The sequence below is a fragment of the Lepidochelys olivacea genome (assembly GCF_965140295.1).
Source record: "Lepidochelys olivacea isolate rLepOli2 genome assembly, chromosome: 4".
Taxonomy (NCBI): Eukaryota; Metazoa; Chordata; order Testudines; family Cheloniidae; genus Lepidochelys; species Lepidochelys olivacea.
The window spans coordinates 59,316,868-59,335,963 of NC_140414.1; the positions used below are offsets into that span (position 1 = coordinate 59,316,868).

General features: G+C 42.0%; 1 protein-coding gene across 1 annotated transcript in view; it reads right to left on the minus strand.

Annotated features, from left to right (window-relative positions):
• INPP4B (inositol polyphosphate-4-phosphatase type II B) overlaps positions 1-19,096 on the minus strand; it is a 489,632-nt gene that overhangs the window by 177,751 nt on the left and 292,785 nt on the right. Inside the window, exon 12 of the mRNA XM_084627075.1 lies at positions 15,300-15,379. Coding sequence (XP_084483201.1) covers positions 15,300-15,379 — 80 coding nt within the window. The remainder of the gene's footprint in view (positions 1-15,299; positions 15,380-19,096) is intronic.

Consider the following 19,096-nt stretch of genomic DNA (forward strand, 5'->3'; position numbering starts at 1 on the left):
CCATGACCTGTCCATGACTTTTACTAGAAATACCCCTGACTAAATCTTGGGGCAGTTGCTGCTGCTCTGGTGGTGGTGTGGAGGTAGGAGAGGGGCCCCAGGGAGCTGCTGCAGGGAGTGGGGGTGGTGTGCTAGTGGCACCAGCTGCCAAAAGCCACCAGACCAGCAGCTGTTCTGGCCAACCCGGGGACTGCTGCCCGTGCAGTCCCCAGGGCCGGCTGCCTGGGAACCACTCGAGCAGCAGCCAGTGTGGCTGGCCCCAAGCCGCTCCAGCAGCGGCCAGGGGGTCACCTGAGCAGCTTCCCCCCTGAGCCAGCTGCTTGGGAAGCCCTGGGGTCAGCCAAACTGGCCGCTGCAGAAGTCTCAAAAAGTCACGGAATCCGTGACTTCCGCAACCTCCATGACAGACATGGAGCTCTATGACCATACAGATGAAAATGAGGAGCTTGAATCCGTTATGGTATGATAAGAAACAGGAAGGCACTGGAGAAAGGGCTATATGGTTGGCATGTTAGGAGCGAATAACTTTCAGAAGCTGAGTAACGTTAGGAAACATAGTTCCACTTTTTTATTTAATTTATTTATTTATAAACTATACCATATTCTTGGGAGAATACTCAGAGAAAACACTATGCCTCCTCCTCATCAACATCAACCTTTTTATGGTTCCTTACAAAAACTAATTAATCAGTCCTCACATAGGAAGTAGGAAATAAGTATTATTTTTGACATTTTACTGGGGAAACGGACAGGGAGATTAAGTGACTTCCCCAAGGTAATATGGGCCCTGATCCTGCAATGAGAACCCTATGAGCTTTTCCTTAAACCTGTGCAGAGCCTCACTGACTTCAGTGGGACTTCGTGCTGTTCTCACATGTGTTCTTAATTTTACACACTATGAAGAGTCACAAAATAAGTCAATGGGCCTACTCAGAGTGTGGAAAGTTAAGCACACGTGTACGTCTTTGCATGATCATGGCCGTGTTCACCATAGTTATTTGGGATATTTTCCTGTTCCAACAATACATTCTTAAAATGTAGTGACCTCTGTGGTTTAAGATAAATGTTTACTTAGTGGTACTAGCCACTGTTCTTTAAAATTGAAGACATTTAAATGTATATACTCTGACAATACAGAAATACAATTTTTTCTTACATAAGCTTTGTAAAATTTTATATAAAGCTTTTGTGTGTTATGTATGTGGGGTTTTGTTTGCTACAAACCAAGTGCACCAAACAATAATAAAAAACAACACACAAACAACCCTACATTAACTGACCAATAAGCATGCAACGAGGTGGAAATTAGTAGTAAAGAATCAGGATTTCAGGTTGCCATGGGTATTTATCAACAATACGTAAACAATTTTAAAATTTATGAAAAATAATTTGCTAGTGTCCTTTTAAAAAACAAAAGGTGACGCTAGTTTAATGGATTCATGGCAGTTCACTCTGTCCTTTGAATGACTACAGACTACAGCTTTGACCTAATTTTTCATCTCTTTTCTCTTTCTTGTGTCACAATTGGCACAGGTAGACCAAGCTCCAGTACTGAATAGATAAATCAATCTATGAGGAGAAAGAGAGTATGCAATACAAACTGCTGTAGCCAGGTCAAATATACCCTTTAAAATTTCTGTATCATGTCAGATGCAACTGGTAAAAGACTATAAAGAATGAGGAGTACTTGTGGCACCTCAGAGACTAACACATTTATTTGAGCATAAGCTTTTATGGGTTAAAACCCACTTCATCAGATGCATGCAGTTGAAAATATAGTAGGAAGATATATATATACACAGAGAACATGAAAAAATGGGTGTTGCCATACAGACTATAATGAAAGTGATCAATTAAGGTGAGCTATTATCAGCAGGAGAAAAAAACCTTCTGTCGTGATAATTAGGATGGCCCATTTCCAACAGTTGACAAGAAGGTCTGAATAACAGTGGAGGGGGGGGGATAAACATGGGGAAATAGTTTTACTTTGTGTAATGACCCATCCACTCCCAATCTTTATTCAAGCCTAATCACCCGTTTTTTCATGTTGTCTCTGTGTGTGTATATATATCTTCCTACTGTATTTTCCACTGCATGCATCCGATGAAGTGGGTTTTAGCCCATGAAAGCTTATGCTCAAATAAATTTGTTAGTCTATAAGGTGCCACAAGTACTCCTGCCATAAACCGCTTACAATCCAAATGACAAAAACATAGAAGATGAGATGCACCAGAAACCTACAGGAATAATCTGAGTTTCATGCATGCACACACACATGCAAACACTTCTCTAAAGAGAGTGAAAGTCTAGCAAACCAGAATGGGGAATGCATTCCATGCTTATGGGAAAAAGGCACAGAAACGGGAATGGAAGAAGGAGATGAACAAGATTTAGAGACTGACAATCCTGGCTAAGTGGAGGGGACATAGAGGCAAGTTGTATGAGATGAGATCAGAGATGGACACTTGCCTTGAACATAGGTAACAAGAAGTTTAAAATCCATGTTGGGGAGCATGGGATGTGAGTGGAGGCAGAGGACAAAGTGGTCTGATCAAAGGGCAAAAAAGATAAGTTTAGTGTCTGCCTTTGGATGGACAAGTGAAATGATAGATGTGTCAGGGACTCCAGAGATGAGGGGGAAAAAAGGGGGGGCGGCAAATCAAGATGGGAAATAATCAGCGCATGGATGAGTGTTTTCACTTTGGGGGCAGAAAGGAAAGGTTTGGATATGTCTTTAATGTTTCCTGTTTGGTGACATAACTCAAGAAGAGTTATTCTTATGGGCCTGGTTAGACTAGGATTTAAAGACATGATGTCAGCATGTGCTAACTAACACTTGTAAAAGTCTAGCGGAGACAAGGAGAAAGAAACCAGCTCAGAATGTGCTAAAGGTCTTGTCTACATCAGACTCTTACCATGTAACACATGCTACATCAGACTCTTACCATGTAACATCACACTATTAAATTCTGGTCTTGACAAAATCTTGGTATTGTGGCCTAGCTAAAACCAGGATGTAATGTAGATCTCAAAAGAAATGCTGGACATCTGAGAGATATTTGGAAGTTGGGCTATGTAAGAAACAAGGGTATATATTGATAAGCATCTGCACTTCTGTATACTTATTCAAATTGAAACACAGAACTTACATGTAATCTCTGTAACCCCCTTGTAGCGGGTGGTTACCCCACTCCGGCCCTGAATTGCTTAAAACAGCCCTGGGAAAGAGCTGTGGCAGGGAAAAAGCTGGGCTGATTGGGAAAGGAGCCACAGCTATATCCAGTGCAATCAGGGCCCAGCTGGCCCTTATAAAAGGGCAGTAGGCCAGAAGCAGAGACACACTCTCTCTGCCTTTAGAGGGAGAAGGGCCTGGCTGCTGGGTAGCGTACCTGGGTACCTAGGGCAGGGCGAGGCGAGGCGAAGGTCAGAGGAGCTGGGGAGCTCCAGCCTGGAAACCCCCCAGGCTGCAGGCCTAGTGTAAGGCCAAAAAGGGTACTGAGGTTGCAGGGGGCAGCCCACGGGTAGGCAGAGGCAGCAGGTCCAAACCCCCCTTGCCGGTGATGAGTGGCACTTACATTGAAGTCTGCCCCAGGGAATGGGGGCTAGTTGATGACGGGCAGTGGCCAAAGACTGAGGCGAGGTGGGGACAGAGGGTGGGGGGGTCCCCCAGGGAAGGGAGACCCAGATCTGTGGGGGTACGGCAGGTGGCAGCACCCCGGCGTGAAAGGGGACACCAGGGGTCCAGGAGGGACTTGGCCCAGTAGCAAGTGGGACACCAGCCTACAGAGGGCGCTCCGGAAGCTGGAAGAACTAATTCCCTGGATGACCAGCAGGAGGCGCTGCATCAGTGAGTTGTCGCCCGGTTACATCCCTGGTAAAAAAAGTTATAATTTTACAGACAACCACCATAACAGAGAATGATAAATAACCAAGGATTTTCAGAAATGACTAGTGATTTGGGTTGCCTCAGTTTTAGGGTGTCCAGATTGAGACACCTTAAGGGGGCCTTAAAGTGCTGAGTATCCATCCTCTGATATTCAGGCCCTTTTAGGCTGTGTTATATCGAGCACCCAAGGTATGCAAAATCAATGGTCATCTTTCAAAATCGTGAGCAACTAAATAACTTGCATGTGTACTGTGCCTGTCATGTTGTAGAATGAAACTTTACAAAATGAGGGTCCAAAAAAGAATAGACATAAAGAATCCCTTCACGTCTAGCTCCCTCTGGGATGAAAAATGTTAACTATATAACAGCACACAGCAGTCCTAAACAAGGAGACAGAAACAGAAGTAAAAAAAAGGTGCATCCAAGTGTGTGTGTGTATTTGTGTGTGTGTGTGTGTGTGTATATATATATATAGATAGATTAAAAAAAAAAAGAAAAAGCAGCAATTTTAATAGACTATATGTGATTACTTGACTTTAAATTTTGCAAAGACCGCATTAACACCCCAATTCTTGTGTAAGTTATGGTGAGATCTTTGTCTCTTTTAACAGGTAATGCCTAACAGTGTTCCTTACCACAAGGCTGGGGCTTGTCTTCAACCGCTCATTCACAAAGAAGTGTCACTTTGGACTTGTCTAAGAGAGGTTGCTGTTTTAATGATACCAGTATGGTTAAGCAGCAAAACCAGTTTGGGAAGCCAAATAAGATTTAAAAAAAAATAACCCACATCCCAAACCAATATAGCTATACTGGTATAATTTTTCTCGTGCATACCAGACCTTAATGAGAACCAGCACCACTTCCCTCTGAGTGGTGCCAGAGGCCTTTAGCTATAGAAATATTCACAAAAAAATGTGAAAATATCAGAATGCGTGCTCTTTCTATTTTGTGATATTGTCAGACTTTTCACTCAAATATTCTGGAGCAAAGCATTCTGAAAGCTTCAACATTCACTTAGGATGAAGGTCACTGAACTTGTGAATTCTGTGATTCATCAGCTGCAGATATCCAGATAGACCCAGTGCTGGGCTACACTACGAAGTCAGGTCAGCTTAACTACATTGCTCAGGGCTGCAAAAAATTTCAACCCCCGGTACATCGATCGGCCCAGCATTGATCCCCGGTACGTGTCGACATACCCTAATTTTCTGCTCATGCCACCCTTGGCTCGACAGTAGGTCAGAGTGCCAGCTAGTAATAACCAGAACGCAGTGTGCTATTGCGGCAGGATGGGGCAGCAGGGGAACCAGCTATGCTGACAGTACACCTGCTAGGGAGTTTCTCCTCATTTGTGCTGTCAGGGCAGTGAATTTGTTCCCATAACTTTTGGAGTTGGATTTTAAATTACATTTTGGTCCCGAAAACTATATCTCAGCTAGGGCACTACAGAGTGCTAGACAGGCCAAAAAAATGTAGCAAGACTTTTGAAATTACATCAGCATATAACCACAGCAGAATAGAGAAAATGAGGCCCCCAATGCAATGAATATGTTCAGATTCCTTGAATAACGTGTATTTCCCATACATACTGCTTTCATTCGTACTCTTCATAAAGTACTATAAACCTGCGTTAACCACAGTGTCCCTTTTTAATCTGAAGGAATACATCTATCATTGCTAGCAGACATGGTGTTGCCTATTTAACTATTGGGTGCTCTCCAAGAGATCTTTGAGGATTATTTGAAAACAAGTCAAATAAGGTTTTAAAACAATTGCTCTTCTGTGCTTTTAATGTAACACAGTATGATGGTGTTATATACATAGGAGATGCCAACCAAGAAAAGTATATTAAGATTTTACTATCTCTTGAAGGATTGAAAACTTCAATCCATTTTGCTCCTCTTCAGCTTTATTGATTAAAAAATATTTTGAATATGAAAACTCAGAACTGATGATTGGTTCCCATGGCCGTAACTTCACTAATAAAAATGGCTTATGAACACAAAGCAAAAGAGAAGCAGATTGTGTATTTGCATAGCCTTGTAAATGAGAAATGAGCAATTGCCTGAAAAGGAAAATGTCTGACTTTCAGTTGTTCCAATCTCAAGGCAAGTAGTGCAGGCTAATACTTAGTTTAACACAAATTCTTTTCCCACCAAAGTAATGCATTTTGAAAGACAGGAGCTCATTTTCTTATGACAAATGTATTAATTATTGTCATTATGAACATTGTCGTCTTTGTTTGACATGGGCTTTGTGCTTCACATGACAATCAGCTTTCTGTTTTCAAACTGTTTCACTGATAAATAAGATGTTAAAATAGAGGATAAACGAATGACACTTTTTAGAGTTAAATGTATTCACTCCTGTCACTGCTTCACTATAAGGTTACGTTGTTTTTTTTTATCAAAACAAGTTATTCTTAGCTCTTCTGGAGTCCTGCCTAGTGTTTAAAGCCAAGCTGCTGTCCATCTGCCTCCTGTGGCCGATCATGACAAGAAGCAGCCAGGAAATAATTTCAGAACACAGACTAAGTAAAACTTAGCTAGTTGAGCACAGACTCAAATTGCTCATGAAAGGGCAACAATAGTTCAAATACATTGCTTTCTGTACTAATTACTAGTTCCAGAAGTTACACACACAAATTCCTTTTCTTTCATTAAATATGTTAAATGTTGCTCAGATTCAATGTTTTTTTCATCCTTGAGCACCCTGAACCCCAGCCTTTCAATTTCACTTCATATGTCAGAAAATAGCTGTTTTTTATCTCCTCTTTGGGAAAATTTTTTTTTGCCTTTGGTTTTTTTTTGCCTTCCTGGTTGAATGTCAAGGGAAAAAATATAACCCAGAAGGACAAAGCAACATTGAAATCCAAGAACATCAATAAACGAATTAACATTTAACTACACCGTAAACCCAATTGCTACCATACAACCATCAGCAGAGCTTCCTGGGGAGCATGACAAGGTATCAATACTATGACTAGACTATCATGGAAAATTTGAAGTCTGGGTACTGTTCCCACTAGTAGAGGAGAAGGCAACATTATGGTTACATCTACACTACAGTTGGGATCGAAGCTCTGAGACTGATTTACCGGTGGTCGATTTAGTGGGTCTAGTGAAGACCCACCAAATCGACAGCAGATCGCTCTCCAGTCGACACCTACTCTACCCCCGAGGAGAAGAGTAAGGTAAGTCGATGAGAGAGTTTCTCCCGTCAACCCCCTGCAGCGTAGACCTCGTGGTAACTGGACCTAAGGTATGTCGACTCCAGCTACGTTATTGATGTTGCCGGAGTTGCACAGCGTAGGTCGACTTACATTTAAATAGGGAATAGCAGAACACTCAGACACCTTCTGGTTAGAAATCAGGTTGAACATCCAATCCAACAAAGATATAGGTTGTGCTGCACTGGTCCATCAAAAGATTGATACTGGGGTAAACTAACCCCTTAAACAGGCACAAAGGTAAGCAGCACTATAAGCCATTGCAGACATGGTTCAGAAAGGCATAACGTACCCTTCCATCAGCCCTTGGACCTCATCCAAACTTCAGGTTAAGACAAAGGAAGGCCATACCAGATTCTGTGTGGACTATCGAAAATTAAATGAAGTCACTTTAAAGGATTCTTATCGATTAATATGAATAGATGATACTCTGAACTCTGTAACTAGCTCAGTCTGGCTTTCCAGATTAAAAGCGAATATCAGCAAGTAGAAGTATGTCCAAAAGACGAGAAAAAAAACTGCTTTCACAGCAGGACAAGGTTTGTGGGAATTTAAAGTGATAGATTTTTGGCTTGTGCAATGCACCAGCCATATGTGAAAGGCTAATGGAGACATGGCATACCACCTTCATCTTATCCGTTATAGCTAGATGATATCTTGGTGCATGCTAAAACATTTGAGCAAGAACTAAAACATTTATATAAATAGTCTGTGACAAACTGAAGGGGGTCAATTTGCAACAGAACCCAAAGAAATGTGAGTTGTTCCAAAATGTAGTAGTCTGCCTTGGGCACACAATAAGTGAGGAAGAAATTTCCACTACCAAAAAGAAAATTGAGGGTGTACTAAGCTGGCCAACTCCCCTGACATTTATAGGCTGGCCATATATCCAGTTCTAAACTGGACAGTCCTGCTTTTCGAATGTTTGTTCCCCAACTCATACTGAGACAAAATCGGAAGTGGGGCAGTGTGCTCTTCAAAATGGCACCCCCTCATGACAGTGCATATAAGGCCACACCCAGGGGCCTTGGATCACGCCAGCAGGAACAGGCCCACACTCTTCCTGGAAGTACCAGAATATCTGGTACTCTGGGAATGTGAGAGTGGCCTACTTACTGATTTGCAGAATTTTACAGGACTCTGCTCCTATTATAGAGGTTCATTTGTGGATTTATCTATATTGAAAAATCACTGCAAGTTGGGTGAGAAGGCAAAACCATTTCAGTGGTCAGCAGAAAGTAATGTAGCATTTTCAGAGTTAAAAATGCTCTGCTGACTGCTCTTGTATTGTCCTATCCATGTTTCAAAACTCCATTCATATTGGACACAGATGCTAGTGCTTGGGGACAGTATTAACACATGAACACAAAGAACTTGAGAGGGTGGTAGCTTATTAAACTTCTACTGTAAGTTCTCCCAAGAGAAATGATTGCACCATCTGAAAAGAACTCCTAGCAGTGGTTAAATCTATAGAACAGTTTCATCACTATTTGTATGTGGGGGAAGATTACGATCAGGACAGACCATGCTTTCCCACAATGGTTCTTCAGATTCAGAAATCCAGAGGGCCAGCTTGCCAGGTGGATGGAGAAGTGGCAGTACTATGATTTCCCAGTCACAGATAGGTCTGGCCATAAGTGTGGTAATGCTTTTCCAGACCGTCTTGTTGGGAAGCTATTTGCAAACAATGCCCCAAGCAGGAGAGCAAGGAATTCGTTACTAAAAGGGATGGGTGTGTCTCTCTCTTCCTCTAATTTACAGAGGTGCCCATGTTCATGGTTCATCCATTGGAAGAATGGGAATGGGGACGAGGCCTGGACCTCAGAGCAACTAAAAACTTCACAATGATCTTGATATCAGGATAGTGTATGACTATCTAGACTCTGTAGAAATCTTACAATACAAAATTGAAAGAGTTTACATCCTTGCAAGGGAAAATCTGAGGACGCTCTCTGACAAAATGAAAAGGCTATATGATGTAAGGTCATATGGGGAAACTTTTAAAATAGGGGACCCGGTCTGGATCCACAATTCTAGAAGGAAGAAGGGAGGAACTCTCAACTAGATAAACCTTGGGAGGGACCCTATAGAGCAGGGGTGGCCAATCTGTGGCTCCAGAGCCACATGCGGCTCTTCAGAAGTTAATATGCAGCTCCTTGTATCGGCACCGACTCCGGGGCAGGAGCTACAGGCAGCAACTTTCCAATGTGCCGGGGGGTGGGGGTGGGGCTCCCTGCTCAACCCCTGGCTCTGCCCCAGGCTCTGCCCCCACTCCACCCCTTCCTGCCCCCTCCCCCGAGCCTGCCGTGCCCTCATTTCTTCCCCTCCCCCCAAGCCTCCTGCATGCCACGAAACAGCTGATCGGGACGTGCAGGGAGGGAGGGAAGGGGAGCTGCTGATTGGCAGAGCTGCTGGTGGGCAGGAGGTGCTGGGAGCTGGGGTGGGTGAGGGGGAGCTGATGGGGGGCTGCTGACGTATCACTGCGGCTCTTTGGCAATGTACATTGGTAAGTTCTTGTTCCTTCTCAGGCTCAGGTTGGCCACCCTGGCTATAGAGTACTGACCCAAATAAATGAAGTTGTGTACAGGGTTTAGCTGGGTCCCAGGACTAAACCCAAAGTTATCCATAAGAATCGTCTGAAAGGATATCAGGGGGACAGAATTTTAGCTTGGCTGCACCCTGAATCTGAGAATGTGGAAGTCAAGGATGGAAAAGTTGTTACAGAAGTTAATTCCCAATTAGGAAAGAATGGTCAGGATGTACCTCGGCCAACAAATTCCACAGAAACAACAGGCATTCTTTGCGGGGCTGATTGTAAGAAAATCCAGGTCGAAAAAAAGACACAGATTTAGGTAGGAATAAAATTCTTGTGAGTTGGTGATATGAAAACAGGAAGACACTGTACAAATGTAAATAGTTAACCTTGTATCATTTTAAATTTCTTTTTGTTTGGGATGGATTGTTGGGTGTCACTGTTTTGGGCTTCACTGGGATGATGGGTAAAGCTGAGATGGTGGCTGGTGTTATAAATTGGATGAAACCTTGTTGTGGGATTGAGGTTGATAGGTGGAAACTCACCTTTCGATTAACACAACTGTAAGCATAAACTCTACCCCTGACAAAAGTAGTGTGTGAAGCTGCCCTGGAGCTTCACTGAGTGTTGTTTTGGGTGCTACAGGTGTGGGGGAAGGCAGAACACAGACAGTGAAGGTATGTCTACGCTACAAATGCTACAGCAGCACAGCTATGGCACTGCACCTGTGCCACTATAGCACCGTAGTATAGATGCTTCCTGCATTGACAGAAGGGTTTTTCCCATCAACGTTGTTAATCCGCTTCTCTGAGAGACAGTAGGTAGGTCTACAGAAGAATTCTTCCTCAACATACACAAGTCTGCACTGGGGGTTAGTTTGACCTCACTATGGTGCTCAGGGCATTAAATTTTTTGCAGCTCCAAAAGATGGAGCTAGGTCAATCTAATTTTTAAACGCGGACACGAGAGAGAGAGAGAGAGAGACTGCACATGAGCACGTGCAAGAAAGAGCAGCTGAAAGCATGTCTGACCTTGGCAGAAACCTGTGGAGAGGTTTCTGAGTCGGGGTGCAGGCTGCCAAGAGTGCTCTGGTGCTGTTTCTTGCTATTTGATTCTTTTTACATTCAGAGACACAGGACTGAATGTACATTCGTTGTAAATAAACAAATCTGCAGAAAAATACATGACTACCACCAATTTTTACTCCCTACTGAACAGCCACAGGGCCCCAAACTTTGACTATCCACTTGGGTCAAAAGGGGCAACATAGTAAAGAGGTAAGATCACTGTATTATTAAAAATCTACATGACAAATATACCTACCCTCTATCCTTGAATAGAAGTTCAGATGATATTGAAATGCTTAGAACATTGAGAAACAAGTACAGGACAAAATGAATTGTTGAAATTTAAGTACAACCTTATGTTCATAAAGTAGTATAGTACAGTATAGACCACAGGGAGACACTTTCACATATATTTTCTTCAGGAAAAGGTAAATCTATAGACTGGTATGTCTATCCTGAATCTTTGTGAATTCCCTTGTTTTTGTAAGGTTAGTTCCACTTGTCATAGAGTTCTGATGTGGGAGTGGTCTTCAGAGGTACCTTCAGGACTCAAATTAGAGCAGTATATACCAGCACCTCTCCCGGACTGCCTTCTTGTTTTCTAGAATCTCAAATGTTGTTTTTTTTTTTTTTTTAAAGTACGTTTCTAGCTGTTACATTTGCACAGAAACACTCACTTCTGGTTTTGAAGGTTAACTGATGCAGTGATGTCTGCCTGAATTTCCAGACCGCCTGAAATGATAGCTCTGGGAGGCATGAACTGCCCCATGTGTCACTATGGGACACTAACTCAGATGCTACTGTAAGTGTGAAACTTCTGCCCATGTCAGAAAGGAGGGGAAGGATCACACTATGAAATTCTGCACAATCTACTCTGATTGACATCGTGTTTTGTCACCACAATTAACTAGGCCTAGAAGAGTATCACCTCTTATTCTCTTCTCCAGTGAAGAAGAAACCAAGCTCAAGGGTGCCACCCATGCCCCACACAGGGGAAGCCAAACCTGAGGAGTTCAGTGGAGCTCAGACAGCATGTACGATCCTGTGTGGAATATCCATACAATCTACAGAGAGCAGCATCACAGATGGATAGAGCTTAATTTTGTGGGGAGAGATTAGAAGAGCACCATTATTTTTTGTCCTCTTTTACCCCCGTATAGCTCAGTGGAAATCACACCACAATAACCAAGTACAGATGTGACAAAGGATGGCACATCTTCCTATCTCACCTAGTGACATCACATACACATTGAACAGGAGGGGTAACAGAGCACAAGCCTGTGGCAATATTCATAATGAGAGTAATACACTTGAAATGAAAGGATCTTCCAGAGAATGGGGAATGCCATCATCATTGCAGACTGGCTGATGAAGGGATTTATTTTTCGGGTTAGAATTACCATAAAGCCCAAAGGCCCCAACCTTATTGTGCATGTGCATGGTACGTGCAGCACAAACACATACTAGGAAAGCGTCCCTGTCTTGAAGCGCTTACAATCTAAAACTAATGAACTAAACCAGTCTAAATTACTTGAAGCAGCCATCAGTGCTCCTAACTCAGGTTTGCTGACAACAGCACAGGAGTGGGTGAATCTGCATCTCCAGTGAACATATATTGCCAAATTGATATTCAGAAATATCTAGCCTGCTGAAGATGACTTTTTCTTTTATATTTGGCAAATTTACTATTTTTTTCATCAAACCTTGTTATTTGGCACATCACCACCACCCACTGACAAGTTTTTAGATGAGCCATAATTTAGCCCTTTGGAATTTTCAGAATGGAAACTGTGCTTCAAAATCTCTAAAAGGTTAAATTCCTTCAGAAGAGACAGGTTTTGCACCTTGCCAAAACCAAAGCAATACCTCAAATTGACCTGTTCAGGCAGGTTTTGATAATTATATATAGACACACACATTCCCCTAAAACACTCATTTGGTGGACAGTCTAGAAAATATCAGTCTTTAAACATTAAGGGCTGTAACAAAGAAAACAAAAATGAAAACCCAAAATGAAAGGACAGATTAAAAACCCTACTGGTGTCTCAAAAGGAAGTTCCTTGGCTTGTATCCTTAGTCACTGCCGAGAAGAAAGGAGGGGAGAGGGCAGAGAAAGAGTACACCTTTGGTGAAGAATTGAATGTTATCAGAAACCAAAGCCACCGAGGGTATGTCAATGCTGCAATAAAAGACATGCACCATCAAGTATCAGGGCCTGGGTCAACTGACTTGGGCTCACGGGACTCAAGCTGCGGGGCTAAAAATAGCAGCGTAGAGGTTTGGGCTTGGGCTGGTGCCTGGGATCTGAAACTCCGAGGAGGGGGAAGGTCTTAGAAAAGCCCTGAGACCCTCCCCATTCGCAGGGTTTCAAAACCCAGGCTCCAGCCCAAGCTCAGACGTCTACACTGTTAGCATCAGCCGCACAACCTGACCTACTCGCAAACTCAAGTCAATTGACCTGTGCTCAGACTCAGCATCACAGATTTTTTTTTGCAACAGAGACATATCCTGACCCTCCCTCAACCTAAACACTACTGTCCTTTACCACGACCACCCCCACAAAAAAACCTCCCACCTGTAGAACTACAGAGGAACAAGGCAACTCTTTCAAAATCCATCGTTACATGGTTTAGTTTGTGTTTTTCCTGAGCAAGAAAATGCTAAAATGTCAGTAAAAAGAAAGTATGGGCCAGATTATATGATGAGAGCAATATCTACCTGGTATTACAGAGAGCTAGTTTCAGCTCCCTCAGTCTCCGCTTTGCTTTGTCCCAGACCTAGCATGGGTTACAGCAGCCCTGGGCTACTCTAACTTACACCAGCTTGCAAAGCTCCTCCCAAGCAACTGTACATCAGCTAGGAATAGATGGAGCACAGTTTGCCTGGCAATGCCCTCAACAGGCCTGTCCCTCATCCCTGACACTTCCCCAGCAACAGGGATGCTGCAGGAAGGGGATTACCAAGAAGCCAGATTTTACTGCCACTGAGGAGGAATGGGCAGTATTGTCTCCTTCTGCACTGCCTGGTGACATAATGAGAGAAGAGTAATTCTGTGACTCTGGCCCACAGCCATACTCAAGAAACAATTCAACATTCATAAGTTTTTTTTAAAATGTCTTTTAAATTTCAACCCACTAACAATTTAGTGTTCTGGAGTTCAACTGGAATTGTTTCAAACAGCTGTCTTTTACTATTAGATGTACAAAAAATGTATGAGACAAAAACAAAACTTGACAAAAAGCAAACCTACAAAGGTCCAATTCAGACCCAGTACCCTCTGGGAACCCAGTAAGGCTAATGCTGTAAACTAATATTTTGTTATATTGTGATTTTATGCAATATGAGAATGAAAATCAATACACTCTGTCAATACATCATGGTCTCTAAATCAAATAGTATATACCTCCCCATCTGCCCCCATGTCTACATGCAACTCCCATTACTTTTAATAGGGAGTTGCATGTACATAAAAGTTGAATGTACATAACAGGGAGTGCAGGTACATAAAAACCAGATTTATGCCCTCTCCAAAAAGGGTGTTGAAGGCCCTTGGCACAATGAAACCACTGCTGTTCTGATGAACGCATTTGAGTTTGGGCTATCTGCACCAAGACAGGGTGTGCAGCTCATGTGCCACCAAATCTAGTTCTATGTGGACTTCTGGTGCATCTATACGCAGCATCTTCAAGGAGAACAGGAAGAGGAGGAAGGGATATATAATATAACAAGAGCCTAATATGTACAAATGTTGAGCATCTTAAATTCCAGATGAAGTCAATAGTAGCTGTGGGTGTTCAACATCTCTGAAAACCAAGTCCTAAGGGCCTGATCCAAAGCCTTTAAAGTAAATAGGAGTTTTTCTATTGGCTTCAAACCGATATAGATTATGCCCTGAATAATTTGCCTAAGGTCATAAACATAAGTCTGTGTCAGAGCGGAAATTGAACTCTCCTGATTCCCAGCCCATTGTATTAAACACAAACCCATCCATTCCATCCTTTCTTCCTGTTAACACAGGGCCACATCTAAAACACTGGGCCTCATTCTCCACAGCCTTGTACCTTGTGTAGTCATATACATTTGTGCAGAGTTCTGCATTGCAATTCTAATTTGGTAGCGTTTCATACCTACTTTACACAGATGTAAGTGATTACAGAAGGTGCAAGGCAGTGGTGAATCAGGCCCAGTGTACTTAAACATGCCAAATATTCAAATCCTGGTCACTTCATGATAGTAACATTTAGATTCTACAAAAATATAATCTACTAATTAAGTGAGAATAAGATTTATATTCCCTGTTGTAGCAATCTTTGAAAGGACTTTTCCAAATATAACTGCTCTGCAATTTTTCTGTAGGGGATCATATCAAAGAGCGAGTAACCTTTTCTAACCTGACACATGGGAAGCTCTGACTTAAATAATTGGTATTTCTCTTTAGCTTTGTGCATAGTAGAAACAGAGGCACTTGAGGTTAACATCTAATATACCTGAAGTAATTCTGAGTTTCAAACACAGCCAAGCCACAATCATTAAATGTCACGGGTTATTAGTCTGAAATGGTTTACAACAGACAAAAAGACCTACCTCAGGGTAAGGGTCAACTGTTGTTCCTTTGACTTCACCAAGTCTCCTACTTTAAAAGTAGTCAAGCCCAGAAAGTTTCGCTACAAAACACAGGGGAAAAGAGAGAGAAAGGAAGACATCATCATCAATTTCTGAAGTTTTAATCATTTCATTTTCAGCCCAATGCCTGCAAATCTGTCTTTTGTAGCAAGAGAGAAATTTTAAATTGGAACCCACTAGCTTGATGTATTATCCCGTAGAATACTTTCATACATCAGTGACACCATTATCAATAATTTGTAAAGCTCAGATTTTACAGACAGGAATCCATCTTTTTCATTAAAAACAATCAGTCTGACAATCTGACAAATAGCGGGCTGTAAAATGTACACTCGCAAGAAAAAGTTTCATTTAGTTTGAAGGGTTTTTTTTCCTATTCAAGTGATTTCTGTATCACAGCAAATGTTAAATCTTCAGTGTTTTACCAATGTTGTTCTTGCTACAGTAATTCCTCAAACCCTTAGGCATTATCTTCTTTGAACTCGAGATATTAATGTATTTGCTTGCTCGAGTTATTTTTATGTTGGGCTCAATACAAGTTATTAATAGAAATGCTGTATTTTCTGAGTATATAGCAATGTTTGTAAGCATGTTTCCTTGGGTATTTCCAACCAAGGGTGGACCAATTTTATTCCAGTACAAATAAAGAGAAATATACTCATCCAGCTACATTTTCTAAATTTCTGTTGACCTACTATGCTATATGTTGTCTTTCTACCAATGTCAGCCTTTTGCATCCTCAAGGAAATTATGCAAACATTTTTTGTTTTTCTCAAGAGAACTTTTTACCCTCTCTCAATATCTCTGCTGCTCAGAACTAAAACTTCACTTTACCAGTTGTACAAGAGTTCTTCTTACTCTAGGGACAATGAGCATGGAAAGAAAATAACCTAAAACTTTCTTCTATGAAGATTTTTTTTGAAAAATATACAGCAACTCACTGGAAGTTGATGTGAAGAAATTACAGATATTTTCATTAAGTCACATCAAGTATGCAAACATCATCAACAAATAAGCAGGGTTTTTTGCATAATAATTTTATTCTTTATTCCTTTTGTAAGGCTAACAAAAATGAAAGGTCTAACAGCAAATGCAATGTGCTTGCAGATGACAAAATCCAGGTATAGGTCTCGAGCACACTCACATGCTCTCAGGGTCAGCCCGGACCATATGGAGGTAGCACATTCAATCCTTGGAAAATGGAGACCAACATGTGTTTCAGCTGAGCTGCTCAGCAGCAGTATGACACCATCTGACAAGCGTTGTACCCTGCCTTCCTTTGGTAAGGCCAGTCTGAATCAGGGCCTTGGAATTTTCGAATGTGGGCTCCAAAGTTTAGTACTCAGACAGGCTTTTAGGCACATAAAATGCATAGCTGGGAACCTAAGTGCCAATTTAAATGCCCAGATGTAGAGCCCTACAATTGGCTTCCGAGTTTAAAAGCTGGGTCTTCAGCATGGCCAAGCTGAAAGCCTCCTCAGGCTTATGTTGATGTCCATGTAATGATTCAGTTTCCATCCCTGGCTGCACAGTTAGGCAGGAAGGGAACGAAGATGGTATAAAACATACAAGCCGAGAGAAAGAGAAAAGGTGCCAAAGAGGCAAGCTGTGGGGAGGGGTGGACCAAAAGGAGGAAGTAAGGAAGAGGAAGACTGGAGACATGAGACAGAAACAGAGTGGGTAAAATAGTATGATTATGTAATTAAAGACTGTGCTGTGTCTTCACTGCCAAAAAGGTGCATTTTTAAGTGAGATAGCTAACTCGACCCACCTATCTCACTATACCTCCCACAATGCCTTGTTTCTGCTAAGATTTTACAGCAAGACAGCAAACATATTCGCTATCTCACTGTAAAAACACAGAATACACAGCCTGTATCATAATGTGTACACATAAGGGAGAACAATTAAGGTTGCTCATACAACCTTAATTCTGGCATTTCCTAACTTTTGAGTCCTTGACTTTGCAATCTTAACATTCCTTTGCATTTTTAATATGCAATTTGGATGGTAAACTTTGTGTTCTTGTAGAGTGCCAATTACTACAGGGCTTTGATCTCAGTTGGGGCCTCTAGGTGCTACTGCAATACAAATTAATAGTAGCAATTCCTTATATGAACGGAATGGGGGAGAAACAAACATCTTGCCCATTTGTGGTGGCCCTCACAAGCCAAGGCCCTACAGCGTGGCAAGGTCTCATAGCCTCTGCAATTAGCCTTGTGTTATCAGATGTTTGGCTGTGTGTGTGTGTTTTTTGTGTGCTGTCCCAGCTCTGTGCAGATAGTTGGCACAGCAGACCTCAATTAAACTGCCCAATGACCACAAGATCTGTTAAGGTACAAAGGCGCCTGGCCAGGTTTGTCGTTGAAGAAGCATGGTAATAGCACCTGCCAGACTCTACGAGGATACTAAGACATGAATGCCCATGACAATGGATGCAGCTCAGTGAATGGCGGGATTTTCCATTCCTCCCTAGGTTGGCCAAAGGGTTAAAGCAAGGTATCCCAACATTTATAGACTGAGACAAAATCTGGGATAAACAACTTGTGTATCACCTTACATGTTTCATGATGTTTGTTACCTCCCCTTGTACTTTCCTTCTGATGTTTCAGACAAAACATTCCTATTCACCATCTGTCTTTGTACTTTTACTTCTGATGTTTCAGACAAAATATCACTATTCATCATTTTTGTCAAACCGTTTTATTGTATGGTAGGATCGGGTGTTCTTGTGCTGGCCAGCTGGAAAGTGTTTACATATTCAGTGTGTTGCAACAATGCTAGCAATAGTTCATGTACCAGTCACTGACTTGCAGGCAATCAGCTGCTTTTGTCAGGACCTGACTGTTGCTCATAGCATAACTCACAGACTTTTGTTCAGGCCTTAGGGTTTGAACCAGGCCCATGCTTCAGGCTCTCCCTTTCTACTACACCTGGGTTCTCAGATCTCATAGGACACTGCTTAATACAATATAATTGTCCAGATGCCAAAACATTTTTTTCTGTTTCATCTTCTTAAATTCATATAAAAATACCTTCAAAATAATAATAAAAAAATGTTGTATGGCCCAGTGATCCGATGGAAATGGGTTACCTGGCCTTGCAATGGGCCTAGAATCTGAAAGGGTGCCTTGTGGCTAGCTATGGCACCAACTGGTGGTTAGGTCAGCATACCTACGTCACTCAGAAATCTGGATTTTTCACACCCATGACCAATGTAGCTATGTTGACCAGGCCTTGGACTCCTTTTTTTGTGCTTTACCCAACTTTACCCTGGGCCCTGAATTGCCATGGCAATTTACAAACCAATCCAACTTTGTGTGTGTGGTTTAGAGAGGTTTGAAAATTGAGCTTTAAACAACCTTAATTATAGAATAGCTAGGGCTCCTTCATAATTTTGCTAGTGCTGGTGAGACATTTGTGATAATAAATTATAAGAGACTTGTGTTGAATTGTTTGATTAATAAACTTAATCCACTTACCTAGCCAAAGAAAAAAGGAAGAAAGAAAAACATGTCTGCAATGGCCCCATGAAAGGCTGAAATACAGTTTGCTCACTGAGATTTAACTCTGCTGCCATACTGTACATTTTTCAAATGCATCCTGTTGGAACTATGCCAGGAATGATCCCTGGCAGTTCAAGGAGGAGAATTAGCACCTCAGAATAAAAATCAACTTAAAATCTTTCCCATCCATAGTTTGCTGTCTGCCCCAGCTCTTGTTTTGCCATCAGTCAGAAACGGGCATGTTTTATACAT